Source organism: Eulemur rufifrons, chromosome 21 (assembly GCF_041146395.1).
Source record: "Eulemur rufifrons isolate Redbay chromosome 21, OSU_ERuf_1, whole genome shotgun sequence".
NCBI lineage: Eukaryota > Metazoa > Chordata > Mammalia > Primates > Lemuridae > Eulemur > Eulemur rufifrons.
Genome location: NC_091003.1, coordinates 5,569,816 through 5,584,723, shown reverse-complemented (window position 1 = coordinate 5,584,723; position 14,908 = coordinate 5,569,816). Strand labels below are relative to the sequence as shown.

Sequence of the window (14,908 nt, the reverse complement as noted above, 5' to 3'; positions counted from 1 at the left end):
CTGTTGATCATATTTTCTGTCCCTGAGAACTTTGGAAATACTACCTCAGTTTTCTGGCATCAAATGTGGCTGCAGTGGGCTGGGTTTTTCTTAATATTTTTTATAAGGAATTTCATTTTTCTGCCTAGGAACTGAAGAATCATTTCTGTATTCTTGGATTTCAACAATAACCAGGGTATTTTTTGGTGTTAGTTCTTTTGGACTTTTTTTGTGGGGGGAGACAGTCTCTCTCTGTTGCCCAGGCTAGAGTGCCGTGGCATCCTCATAGCTCATTGCAACCTCAAACTCCTGGGCTCAAGCGATCCTCCTGCCTCAGCCTCCTGAGCAGCTGGGACTGCAGGCATATTCCACCATGCCCAGCTAATTTTTTTTTTTTTTTCTATTTTTAGTAGAGATGGGATCTCCCTCTTGCTCAGGCTGGTCTCAAACTCCTGAGTTCAAGCGATCCTCCTGCCTGGCCTCCCAGAGTGCTAGGATTACAGGTGTGAGCCACCACACCCGGCCTGGACCAATTTTTCCCGGTGAGTTCCCCTACTGTGTTTTCATACAACCCACTATGTCCTTTCAGTTTGCAGATTCAGTTCTTCCTTCACTTGGGGGAATCTCCTTATCGTATCTCCTAACACTTTCTTCTAGTACATTTGTTGAGTTCTTTCCTTCAGGGACAGTAATTATACTCATTTGGATTATCTTTGCCCTCCGTAGTTTTTATTATCTTTCCTCCAATTGCTTTAATATCTTTGACTATTTTCTTATTTATTATGACTAGTTCAAGCCTTTCTTTCATATGTTTAGAAATGTTTATAAGGTTCCTTTCTGTTTCTGATTTAGTAGTTCTGATATGGTGTGGTTTGGTCTTCAACTTGTTTCTTTAACTCTTTCCGCTATTAAACTTACTGTGATGTTGTGTCATCTCTTTGAACAGTTGTTTTATTCAAATAACTTAAGTTTTATGTAACACAAAGCGCTATCTTCCTCTGGCTAATGTTTTCTCATGGCCTGAATTCCTCATTTCTCTTTGGGTCCTTATGTTCCTTTTCTTTCCTTTTTCCCCCTTTTGGTACACTATGTATACAATGGTTCATCTTATTATGGACAGCTCTACCTGGACCTTCTATCTGGTCACATATAATGTGAGTGAGTTTCCACTGACACCCTCCCTACCTTATCTGAGGCCTTGATCTTCCTCTTCAAGCTAAAGCTGAGAAGTTCAGCACTGTAGTCTTCTACACATGCCTATAGCCAGAGGGCCCTGGGACACATGCAAGGATGGGGAAAGCGGGAAGAGTTGAGGCCAAGCATGGAATCTGTTGGAGATCTTTTTCCTGAGATTCTTCTTTAGTGTCCTGTGCCTCATTCACTCCACCTGAACAGAGGTGATCCTATTCCCACAGGACAATGTCCTCAGGCTTCAGCCTTGGGGCGCATGTTCCAGGTGCCCCTACTACTGTACTCTCAACGTCTGCTCTCGCCTGCTGTGTTGCCTTCCCCTCCTAGAGACTGGAACCCAGCCTCTTTTGTGGCTGGAGGTGGTTATATGACACTATTATAGAGATCTGAACTTTCTTCCCCAAATTAAAAGACAAAACCATGTGAGAAGAAGCCTTCTGCCTTTCACTACTCTTGTCCTTCCCCCTGCTTCCTCCTGGAAAGCTTGCAAAGTACGACAGCCATCCGGTATCCCGTGGACAAAAGCTGCATGCCAAGGACAGCAGCAGGGCAGAAAGGAAGAGCCGGGTTCTGTGAGGACATCTTGAGAGGCTGTACCCTCCCTGGACTGCCACCTGTGGACTTATCATCTGAGAAAAACAGCCCCAGTGCCCTGTGTCCCTCAGCCACCGTTTGGTGGCTAGACTAGCTGTGGAAAATGACAAGTGGCAGTTTTTCCCACCTCTGGTAAAATCCTAAGGTGGTAGAAGAGGGCCTCTAGCCACAGCAAGTTTTCCATGACCTCTTCCCCACGCTGCCTGCTCACATCTCCTGAAGACAGTGTAATTTTTCCAAGCTGGACTGGGCACAGGGATGGAGAGAATTAGAGTAAAAACTCCCAGTATTTCGCTGTTCACCTTCTTGTCCACTTACCACTGGGACACAGTGTAGGAGTCAGTTTTGCTGCTTTTCTTGGTTGCCAGTTTTAAAGTTTACAGCATGAAGTTGATTGGCTTTGTTGCTTTATGCTGCTTAAATACAGAAAAACTGTGTTCGTATCATTAGGTATTGAAGGGAGAGAGATCCTGTGATCCAGCTTCCATCAGCCCGAGTTGCCCAGAAGTCCCAAGACCAGATTAAAACTATGATGCTGATCACCATTTTCCAAAATAATCTGACAGGCTAAAAACAGCTTTCCGTTTCTGAACATTTATGTCGGAGAACTTAGGCTTATTTAAAAGGCAGGTATTATTTGTGGGTCAATTTAGATGCTAACCAGTTTTTTTATATATTAATGCATCTGCTGTAAGCTGTCAAGAAAAACTGCTTATGAAATACAGTTATTGAGTCATCTAATCCCTGTCCAGTTTCCACAAGCAAACTGTAACCTCATTTTGCAAACAGCCAGGGGGAAAATCAGTACTGTTCCCATAGTGACAGCTCAGTATATCTGCTATCCTTAGAAGGTGGAATACATGTGAGGTTTGGAAATGATAAATCAGACATCTCAAAAGTGACTACCTAAGGTGACTATTTCTATAGCAGAGCCAACATTATTATTTTTAGAATTCCCTATGAAAAGAAAATAATGCTCTGTATGGTTTCCATTAATCTGGGAACGGCCCGACCCTGGCTGGATTCACTCTGTATGCTTCTACCATCCACACAGAGCAAATGCCCCACTTATTTGGTGACAGGCTTTTTGGCAACCATAACTCTGCACCAAAGCTATGAGACTGGAAGTGACTGGAATCACATAAAAAAGTAGGAAGAGCAATCACAAAGCCTTTGCACCTTTTTCTATGAAAGAAGACCTGGAGCCCTTGCTAAAAACAAAGTACTCATCCAACACCCATGTGCTTTTCATTCAAATCTACACGTCATGCTTTACGATTCCTACTTTCTCGCAGTCTGTGTGAAGAGGGAAGTAGGAGCACTCGACCATTGGCCACAATACAGTGTCCCGGTGCCAAGGGAACCGTGGAGTCCGCAACATGAACACAGGAAGGTAGCAGCTCACTCTGCTTGAGATTAGAGGTGATGACCTTCGGGATGGGCCTCTAACAATGAGTGGGGAAGGGAAGAAGAAAAGATACAAAAGCAGACATGTGAATGGCAAGTAACCAGGTGTGGCAAGAGATGCAGGAGAAATAGGAGCAAATCAGGTGGAAGGAGGCAAAGGAGGAAAGTCAGGAACAGAGGTGGTGGTAGTGCCAGCTGGTCACAGAGAATGGAAGGGAAGCCATTCGTCTTTGCACTTGCTAGGTAAGTGATGACTTTAGCAAGAGTCCCTTCAAGAGTGCACTGCTTGGCCGGGTGCGGTGGCTCACGCCTGTAATCCTAGCACTCTGGGAGGCCGAGGTGGGCGGATCGTTTGAGCTCAGGAGTTCGAGACCAGCCTGAGCAAGAGCGAGACCCCACCTCTACTAAAAATACAAAGAAATTATATGGACAGCTAAAAATATATATAGAAAAAATTAGCCGGGCATGGTGGTGCATGCCTGTAGTCCCAGCTACTCGGGAGGCTGAGACAGGAGGATCGCTTGAGCTCAGGAGTTTGAGGTTGCTGTGAGCTAGGCTGACGCCACGGCACTCACTCTAGCCTGGGCAACAGAGTGAGACTCTGTCTCAAAAAAAAAAAAAAAAAAAAGAGTGCACTGCCATGGCAAAAAGCAGATAGCAGGGGTGGGGAAAAATGGGAGGTGAAAAATAAGGCAGAAAGAGATTACTCTTTTTTAAAAAGTTTGAAAATTTAAAAAAAAAAAAGGAGAAGACAGGGTTGTAAGGATGAACAGGGTGGCAAGATTTAGAACTGCTGTCAAGGAAATGAGAAAGTTTTCCTATCGCACAGAATGGAGGCAGCTGCTGCACGGGGCTGTAGACATCGGGGGACTGGTGACCATACGAATGGAGAAAGGAGGCGTGAACACCTGAAGCAAATGGATGAATGAAACATGGTACATCCATTCAATGGAATGCTATGGAGATTTAAAGAAACAACTTTAGGGAGAATGCCTTAAGCAGGCAACAAAGAATGCACACGGGAGGCTTTTGTTTCTGGCCTTGCCGGCTCCTTTACTGGGGACCTTGAGCAAGCGCGTGAACCCTCCCCAGTGCCAAACACACGTGGTGCTCCCTTGTCAACCAAGGCAAATGGGGTTCCAAACCTTTGCTCCTTATTAGTTCTCTTTATTTCAGAATTTCCTAAATAACCTTTTTAAGGTGATGAAAAGAGAAAGTGTTCTACAAAACCACTGACAGGTTATTTCAATCAATATTTGAAATAAATATTTCAATAAATAATCTCACTTCTAAATAACCCCTTGAGAACTTGGTTAAGAAATCCTGACAAAGATTTATTTATTTAAAGTAAAAATGACACACAGGAAATGAAAGAGCCTTTCTCATTGAATGAAATGAAATAGCCCCTTTAGAGGGGGCTTCTCTAAGGAAGTTAAAAACCCTTTGCCAATAATCCTAGTGGAATTCTTAAGATACAGAACAGATTCTGGGATGCTTTGGGTTCTCTAAGCAAAATAAACATTTGAGGCAGAAAAAAAAATATCAGTAGAGTTCAGAGTGCATTATAACATTACCATTTGACCTACACCTACCACATTCCTAGCTCTCAGGTGAGTTTTTTTTTTTTAAGAGACAGGGTCTTGCTATATTGCCCAGTCTGGTCTCGAACTCCTGGACTCAAGTGATCCTCCCAGCTCAGCATCCCAAGTAGCTGAGATTACAGACATGATCCACCAATCCTGGCCACGGGTTGTTTTTTTTTTTTGTTTGTTTGTTTGTTTTTTATCTTAACTATAATAATTGTGAATTAAGTAGAAATAAGTTTCATTCTCAGTATAGGATAATAGCAGGAAAAATAGGCCTCAGAGTGAGACCCAATTTCAAATCTCAGCTCCTCCACTGCTAACTGTGTATCCTTTGCAAGTTACTTCACTGTTGAGCCTCTGTTGCTCACCTACAAAATAATCTTACTATCTCAGAGGTAGGTTGTGATAATTCTGTGAAAAAATGGTGAAGTAATAAGATCAGTAAACGTTCAATGAATTATGGTGTTACTAAATAGAGGAACCAGGAGAAAACCCAGGTCCTGGTCAGTTTTTATCTATTCCATGTCAATCTAGCCTCCACTGTCTTAATTTTAGAATTAAACACTAAGTATTTCTATAGTACTACGATTAAAATTCTTTAATAGCATTTTTGCCAAACACTGTAGCTCTCTATACATCTCTAACACAGCTGATCAATAGTTTGACTTAACTATAAAAAATAACTGAGTAAAATTTCATAATTTTACAGAAGTAAATAACATTCTAGATTCTTGGAGATTATACACAGTTAAGAGTAAAAGAACCCAATGAATTAATCAGTCTCCAATAAACTAAGGTTGCTTCTAAGTTATGGGTGATTCTCTCCACTCTTTTGAAATATATATATCATGGGAAGAATGATCTGTAATCTTGCCTACTAATCAATATCATGTTTAACAATCTCCATCATCAAAGCCTATCATGTTTTAATTTACACCCATGTGTTTCTATCTTCTCAGTTAAACACAGAAAAGTACAAATGGCCTAAGAATCCATCTCATTCTTTAAAAGGAAATCACTTTCTTAGCTGTTCCTGTAGGTATTATTTTCTAACCCCCTACAAAGTGACTGTTCTCAAACTTTTTTTTTTTTTTTTTTTTTGAGACAGAGTCTCACTCTGTTGCCCAGGCTAGAGTGAGTGCCGTGGCGTCAGCCTAGCTCACAGCAACCTCAAACTCCTGAGCTCAAGCGATCCTCCTGTCTCAGCCTCCCGAGTAGCTGGGACTACAGGCATGCGCCACCATGCCCGGCTAATTTTTTCTATATATATTTTTAGCTGTCCATATAATTTCTTTCTATTTTTAGTAGAGGTGGGGTCTCGCTCTTGCTCAGGCTGGTCTCGAACTCCTGAGCTCAAACAATCCGCCCACCTCGGCCTCCCAGAGTGCTAGGATTACAGGCGTGAGCCACCGCGCCCGGCCTGTTCTCAAACTTTTAATCACAAAACCTTCTTAGTAGGAAGCTAACTGAAATCCCTAATGCAAAAGCAAACAGAGCTGCCAGGATGGAGAGAAGCCCTGGAAACTCTGCCCAAGGAATCATGATGTTTCCTGAATCCCATCCGGTTCTGAATGACAGAGACAAGAACTGTAATCACTCATGCAGCTGAGGTCACAACATCAGACGAGAGGATGATCTGTATTCTTCCTGTTTATGGAAGCACTGTCTCTACCAGAGACTGTCAATGAAATGAGATAAGCTGAGACAGACGCAGACTCGGCACTTAGCCAAAACTGTTCTCTTGCAAGTCCTTGTGGACACACTGATGTTGGAGATGCCAAATGTTTCAGATGCTCTATCTTGTGGCAGGAAAACAACAACCTCTTCTGATCAAAGGGCTTCTATTCTTCATGAACTCCAATTTCTCACAAACTGATTGATCAAAGGAGAGTGCAGTGACCCTAACTGAGTCAACACACTGATTCTTTTCTGGACCCAAATCAGAAGATGACAAACATCTCTTGACACTCCTAGCTGAATGATGTTGAGCAAATTACTAACTTTTTATGCTTTCATTTCCTCTTTTACAAATGGAGATAATAACAGTGCCATCTCTTAGAATTATGGTAGGGATTAAGTGAGATGATAGCTATCATTTATCTGTGCCTGTCACATAGTAAGAGCCAATAAATGTTAGTTACTATCGCCACTAGCATCATCATCATCTTGGAGTCTGGTAATTCTTTCATGAAATAAGAAAACTGTGGAAAGCTATAATGAAGATTTTTTTTTTTTTGAGACAGAGTCTCACTGGGTTGCCCAGGCTAGAGTGAGTGCCGTGGCGTCAGCCTAGCTCACAGCAACCTCAAACTCCTGAGCTCAAGGGATCCTCCTGTCTCAGCCTCCCGAGTAGCTGGGACTACAGGCATGCACCACCATGCCCGGCTAATTTTTTTGATATATATTTTTAGCTGTCCATATAATTTCTTTCTATTTTTAGTAGAGATGGGGTCTCGCTCTTGCTCAGGCTGGTCTCGAACTCCTGAGCTCAAACAATCCGCCCACCTCGGCCTCCCAGAGTGCTAGGATTACAGGCGTGAGCCACCACGCCCGGCCTATAATGAAGATTTTAAAGTCTGAAATCAACTGTCCAAAAAGTGCCTTCTCAACAAACTGCACCATGTCAATGGGTACTCAATACAATTACCCCGAAATACTCCATCCTAAGTGAGAATTAATGTTTACAACAAAAACTGAGGAAAAATAATTTTTTCCCTGGGAGTACAAACCAAGATTTAATGACTACACAGCAAAAGTCTCTTAAAAACATAATTTCAAGCTGCTGCTCTGAGGTCAGATGTAACTAACAATTCAACTGTCAGAGAAGTATCAAAAGCAGAAGGCGGCATCCTTTAAAATCGATTTTTGTTCTCATGTTTAATCAACTTCTGTCAGAAAACTCTGTAGTTTAAATACAGAAGCAAATAGGTGGTGATTTGCTCATAGTTCAATCCAGTTGTAACACACACTCTATATATATCCATGCACACAAGTGCACATACATACACGGTCCATCAGGAAAGAAAAGTAGAGTTCTATTTTAAACCAGCTGCCAACCTTCACATCAAATCCATATTCTCGGAATCTATTTCCTTAAAATCAATTTTGATCAAAGAGAGAAAAAAAACCTTAAGACAAAAAAAATTTTGAGATCCAAGGAATAGCAGGGAGAAGATATTGTCCCCCTTCCCATTTAAATGTATTGCTATAAGTTTATCTAATAAAGATCTTATTTTCTACTTGCTTACAAATTCCAGTGTTTTGTTGTCTTTTTTTTTTTTTTTAAAGGACCTGTCAATTCACTCCGACCCCTAAATCCTAAATCCTACAGCAGCACGCTTGAAAAGGAGGAGACCTAACACAGGTAACTTGAAATTCGATTCGGAATGACCCAGCCACACTGAGCACATCTGAGCAGTCTCCTAGCACACCGCCAACAGGAGCAGCATCCGCGTGGCAGAACTGGAAACCCTCACCGAAGGACACTGACCTTTTGATGACTTGTGACTTCGTCCCTGCTTCTTCCCAGCTCCTCAGCAAGTTTAACGTTCTCTTCTTGCAATGCTGAAAGCTGCTGGGACTTCTGAGCTGCTGCCTGCTTTAGGGTTTCTCTGCAAGGACAGTGAGTGCAGGGTTACCATAGAAACAAGACAGGCAAGGAAACTGTGGGAGACAACCAGCTTCACAGCACTGAGGAAAATATATCTGGGTCACGTGCCTGATGGGATCTATAATAACTGGAGACACTATTATCTACATGCAGGAGGGGCCAAATGGCTTTAACCTCTCAGAAGGAGGACTGCCACACTCAATTATTACATTTTTTTAAAACCTCCTGAACACTATGCCGCCACTCCCACCACCCACATTTATCTCATACAAAAAGGAATTTTGCTATAAAATGAATGACAAATGAGCTGGTCAGTACAGCCCTCTAGCCTTTAGGAATATTTCCATTAGGTAATTACACTAAAAAACCCAGTACGCTGATAACGTGACTTGATTTGCTGCCAGGGCACTCTGTTCTAACTACAGAGATACATGATTTGGTTTCCCTGGAAGAAATAAAAATCCAATGGTCCTATTTACCAGTGTCTGTCAGAGCCCAGTGCTGATGTAAACCTGAGTATATTTTTAGGACAACTAGAGACAGAATGTCCAAAGGAAATACAGTTTTCTAATTACGTAACAGTTGTTTTATTTTGGTAGTATTCTTTCCACAATGTTAATTTGTAATTATAGGAAGCAAATAAAAATATAACACAGGCTACTAACCTATACCATGAACATTAGCATATAAAATGTGAGGATAAGTATAGGAAGCATCTTCCCATTATTAAAATCAATCCAAAAGATACATCCTAAATTATTATATTTTATACACAAATACACAAAATATTTTATTTGATCACTAAATTTTAGTTTTATGCTATAGAAGGCTTTGATGCAATTATAAATTTTAAGTAAGTCTGTGCTGGTTAAACTCCATTTAGCAAGCTGTCATACGTGGCTGAATTCTGAATCAAGTCATCTGGGTATGAATTCATCTGCTGATGCATGAACACATCTATTTTTAACTTCAATTGTCTAATGGGTGGCAGTGCTTGGCGTATTCAATTTTCTCAGTTTTTCATTCCCCATCTACCTACAATATCCATATTGGGATGACCTCATGTAGATTTGGGGAAATAAATATACACAAAATTTCTCTTAGCACACTAAATTAGGCTTTTTACAGAGATGTTTATTTAGCAAGTGAAGAAAAGTGGAGAAGGAATTTTAGCCTCAGGTAATTAGTCATTCAAAAGCTAGGAGGCTTGATTTTAATTATGGGTGTATATATGTGTATACATACACATATACACACACACACATATCACAGCTAAAGTTTATCTTCTGGCTAAAGTCCATCAGTTCTTGACAAATTAGAACATTTTTCTTATGATGAAGTTATCATAAGGCAAACGTTTTATTTCCCAGGTGGTCGCTGCCTTCATGAGGGACCGTTTGGTCTCAGCATTTGTGTGGCTTGTCAGAGTGCTAAGTTTGTGGTCCTGTTCCTTCTCTCTTAAGCCCACAGTAAGGAAAATTAAAACAAAGCATCAAAGAAGTAATCTAAAAGTGGCCAAAATGTCCTAAAGTATTGACCTATAAAAATGATATATAATGCTTTAAAATTTGCAAAATGCTTTTATGTACATTTTATCATTTAATCCTCAAACCCCAAGGAGGCTAATGTTATTATTTATATTTTAACATGAGAAGACTAAAGCTCGGGAAGTAAAACGACTTGCCCCAAATAATAGAGCCAGTAAGTACCAGAATCGAAAGAATAGGAGTTACAATTGGCAGATGACTTCAGTTGTGATCCAAATATAGGAACATTTTTTCTTAGTGGGTCACGGGCAAATACATTTTATAGAGAAAAGAGGGTCCAAAAACACAAATTCTGGAAATATTCAGTGAATGACTTTGAAAATACCTATGAAAATATTTCTAACAATTTTTAAAGAAGCTACTTTTCTTTCTACATGACAAGGTACCTTGAAATAGAAAAGACTAGTTTTAAAATTGAGAGGTAAGATAAACGTTGTTAATATTGACTTGCAAATATTTTACCTATGAATCCATCAGGAGTCTGCTGTCATGCTAAATGTATTGTAGATTTATTACTATGCTAGGTGAGTAATTAAATATAAAAATTAGATTGCTTCTATTACATTCCCTAAGATCCAAAATTATACATGCACGGGAAACCATTTTGTGTTGATCTCCAGTTGAAAATAGGAGCTGCCTAACTGAAGCCGAGAGCCTTCCTAAACCAGTCTAGTACGTAGCATACAGGAAAGGAACACCTGGTTCCAGGTGCTGGTTTCCAGGGGCAAGGACAGTATTCTAGAGGACGTGTTTGGGTGAGGAGAAACACCAAAAAAGCTCCAGAGGGTGAGACGAACCCCACATACATGTAAACCACAGGGAAGGCAAACAGCTGCTCACCTAGCTGAGCACTGAGGACAAGACTAAGGAACAGCACACTGACTGCCCTGTTTTGAGAACCACTGGTCCGGTCACATAGTCCTCTTACGTCGGATGGTCTTGAAACCTGGCTAAGTCTAGAGTAGGGAACAACGAGTCACGGGGGCAGGGGCTTTTCAACCTACTCCCCCTGCCTCCCTCCACCCGGTTCTATGGCGTGCTACCATGTGTCTCCCACTGTCCTTCCTTCCTGGTAAAAGTCCTGGCCGTGCCACGTTACTGACAGGAAGACACGATTCCCTCCAGTCTGGTGGGGCAGGAAAAAGGTAAAGACCCCAAAGCAGCCCAGGCTCGCTCTGCCCTGGGGGCTGGTTCCTCCTCACCGCACTTTGCTCAAGGGTCAGAGGTCTGGGGAATGCAGCAGCAGGGACAGCTAAGCACAGGCTGAGGGCAGAGTGACAGCAGCTGGAGCCGTAATCTCTTCCTCCCAATCCTTTGCTTCCACAGGCACAAAGTTAAGCTTTTTATTGGAATAACTCAAAGAAGGGGACATCAAAACAATTCACTTCACAATAGGGGCAAAAGCAACCCCACACCAACTGGGGGTGCGTGACACAACAGTATTTCGTGAAGACTCCAGACACGAAAGAGTAATCTCACTGAAGTACTAGCAACGACCACTACAAGAAATTCCAGGTAGTACTGCAGGAAAGAGGAATTTTATCCAAATCCTAAGAGCTCTCTTGGCTAGATCCACGCTGGCCCTGCACCTCCATTACCTGGTATGGCCCAGAGCTCAGAAGTGGGGCTGTGGCAGGGGAGGGTGGTGAGGAATCTCCTCCTCCTGCCTCTCACAGCCTCCCTCCCCAGCTGTCTGTGTGACACCAACCGACTGAAGTCAACTTACTCCAGGTTAGCACAATGCCTTGACACGAGGGGAAAAAACTTCTCAACTATAACTGAACCCACCCTCACTAACTAAATTGCCATATTCAAACAATTGAGCTTGTTTTTCCTGTCCCAGGGGCCCATTACCTATTAACGGTATTTGGCTTTGGCAGGCCAAAGGAATTGAAGCCTCTCCTAACGCCATCATCCCAATTGTAAATTTATAAATTTGTGTAAATGGAATTGTTGGGAACTGTTTAAACATAATCTATAGAACTGTCATTAAAACTATGCCTCAGGAAGGAAATCTGTCATCAGTATCATGAGCTGTGCACCTATCTCCTCGAGCGAGTAAGTAGCTTAGGTCAAATTATTCCCAGGAGATAATTTTAAGAACTCAGAAGAACTAGACATATACTAGTTTAATCCAAGCTCAATCAACAAATAGCACTGAGGATGGTGGCTCAGAAGAGCAGTTTGGAACTGATGCTTCTGTTTTTGTTTGGATCCCATCTATTTGCATTATTAGAATTAGAAACAAATGGCATAAACCCTCGAAGGGCAGGGACCACACATAATCCATCTTTGTATCCTTCCCAGCTTAACTGTACCTTGCACAAAAGACACACTCAAATGTTCACCAGATTAATTGGCTTCAGAGTTTTAGGTTTACATAATTGAAACAGTGCAGTTATCAGAATAGAACACCAAATGAAATCTACACCGTCACCACAAATTAAAATGCCAGATAAATGCCAATCTCTACTAACTACAATAACCAAACTTCAAAGGGTCAACAAAGGAAACACAAACAGTCTGCCTGCCTGAAACTGGGCAGCAGATTGATGGGTAAACGTTAACTTTAAAGAGTCTTCCAAAATGCTGGCTGTTTAATTTCTGTGCCAGAAGATTTGAGTACTCTTAAAATAGAGATACTGAAAATCTCAAAAGTGACATGCTGGGTTTCTTTCCCCCTATAAAAAGAGTTTTGAGGGACTTATTTAAAAAGGTCTGATGTTTCCGAATGTTAAGATTGGCTATCATGTAAACGTATTATTTTAAACCTCTGATTGTACTTGTACTTTCATAAGGCTTTACAAAGTTACATTTGAGTCCCAAACATAACTCATCAGTCAGCACATTCTTCATCTTGATCCGTTAACTTAGCTGTAGCTCTGATTTAACAATGTATATACTTCTGGGCTATGCAATAGTGTTTGGGGTATGGAAGGGTGACTATTACTTTTTACTTCATGTAATTTTCAAGTATTTTAAAAATAATTAGCATTGTTTTCACTTTTTCAATTTAAAATAAGTTCCACAATTTCTCTCAGGAGATAAACTTACATTTCTTTCCTGAATTCTTCCATTTTTTGATTCTCTACAGTCAAGAGTTCTTTTGATTTGTTCAGCTCTTCCACGTTTTTCAAGTTGTTTTCTTTAAGTGTGTCCAACTTTAAGACCAAGAGAAAAAAACTTGATGAAATTATTTCATTTTCCATGACATGACTGGACAAATTATTCACGAAAATGTTTATTAAAAAGAAAGACGAAATTAATCACTTGCAAAACAAAAAAAAGTCACCTGGGTGAAGAGATTATAAATGACAAATCTTATTATAAACTGCAAACCCCCTTAACATTTTTAGTTTGACATTTCCTGTACATCTGGCCAAAATGTCACACTAAATTGCTATTAATACATAAATTAAAACTAAAGTTTTCTTTCATCTTGTGTACAATTCTCAGTATTTAATCACTGAACTTGATATTCAATATGATCCATCTTAAAAAAAAACAAGAAATAAATTGCAAAGCAATAACATTAGCAGAAATTATTTTTTATAATGAGAAGAAACACTTTTCCTTCCCCGTAGATTAATAATTTAGGATATGACATTTTTCAATGTTGGTACCAGATGCACGTAGTCCTCATTACAAAAATCATTTGAATCAAAATATTTGTAGGTTGAAAAAAATGTAGTTTTCCATCTGAACTTGAACCTGAAGATGAAAAGGCCATGTCTTAGGACTAAAGGGCACTCACACCCATTCAGCCCCATCCACCTGCCCACGGGGGACACAGTCAGCTTAGGGCCTGGCCCCTGCTGCAAAGGCAGACGTGTTACTGGGACAAGTGGGGATGACCAGAGGCACTGGCAGGAGGCTGGGGCTCTAGGTGTGGAGCCCCTACCAAGGACGGGCCTCTATGCCTCAAGTGTGCTCCTGGGCCGTGCTGGCTTTCTGGGCCTTGCGTAGTAGTCTCCTTTGGCCACGTCACATGCCACCAGTCAGGAGTCCTACAAAGTGTCTTGCTAGTTTTAACACCACCACTTTCCTTATAACGCCTTCTAACATTCCAGATATACAGAACGATAAAAACAAAATATCAGGCCGGGCGCGGTGGCTCACGCCTGTAATCCTAGCACTCTGGGAGGCCGAGGTGGGCGGATCGTTTGAGCTCAGGAGTTTGAGACCAGCCTGAGCAAGAGCGAGACCCCATCTCTACTAAAAATAGAAAGAAATTATATGGACAGCTAAAAATATATATAGAAAAAATTAGCCGGGCATGGTGGTGCATGCCTGTAGTCCCAACTACTCGGGAGGCTGAGACAGGAGGATCCCTTGAGCTCAGGAGTTTGAGGTTGCTGTGAGCTAGGCTGACGCCATGGCACTCACTCTAGCCTGGGCAACAAAGTAAGACTCTGTCTCAAAAAAAAAAAAAAAAAAAAAAAAATATCACAATGGGTCCAAGACAGGGTTTGTCCAGTCTTGCATGCTGGCTGTAACAAAAGGGATATGTCAAGGAAGGAAACAGTTCTCTTTGATTCCATCCCCAAATGTCAGAGACATTCCCTAAAATCTTCTCATTTACTTTAGCCTTCTAAGTTTGATTAATATCTATGACTTTTTAATGCCTTTATATTTTTAGCTTGCCTTTTTCTGTTAGGATTGTCAGTTCTATTAGATGAATGTATGTGAAGTTTTCTTATTTAGCCTATAATTACCTCAAAATGTTCATGTCTTTATAGATTTTGATCTCTGTCCCTCCACAATGAGGAGGCCTCATCTTCACAGTGGCTATTCAGCTTGGCCATCCCCTCCCCTTGCTTTCATTCCTTAATGTCTTACCTGCCTACTATTTTAAAAAGCATCTGAAGTTCTATAGAACTTCCCACAGCCATTTCAGTGAAACAGTCTGCTTAGGATTTAGGTAACAGCTTTCCAAAGGCAGGAAGGGTTGGTACGAGCTGGGAGGGTAGGAGTGGAGGAATCATAGAAGGGTA

At 41.2% G+C, this 14,908-nt stretch overlaps 1 protein-coding gene across 4 annotated transcripts in view; it reads right to left on the bottom strand.

The window, feature by feature from the left end:
• Window positions 1-14,908, bottom strand: part of CLIP1 (CAP-Gly domain containing linker protein 1) — a 103,165-nt gene that overhangs the window by 20,648 nt on the left and 67,609 nt on the right. For all 4 annotated transcript variants that reach the window (XM_069497576.1, XM_069497578.1, XM_069497575.1 and 1 more), the window contains 2 exons: window positions 12,969-13,075; window positions 8,248-8,368 (listed from right to left, as the gene is read on the bottom strand). In XM_069497576.1, the coding sequence (XP_069353677.1) occupies window positions 8,248-8,368; window positions 12,969-13,075 (228 nt within the window). The remainder of the gene's footprint in view (window positions 1-8,247; window positions 8,369-12,968; window positions 13,076-14,908) is intronic.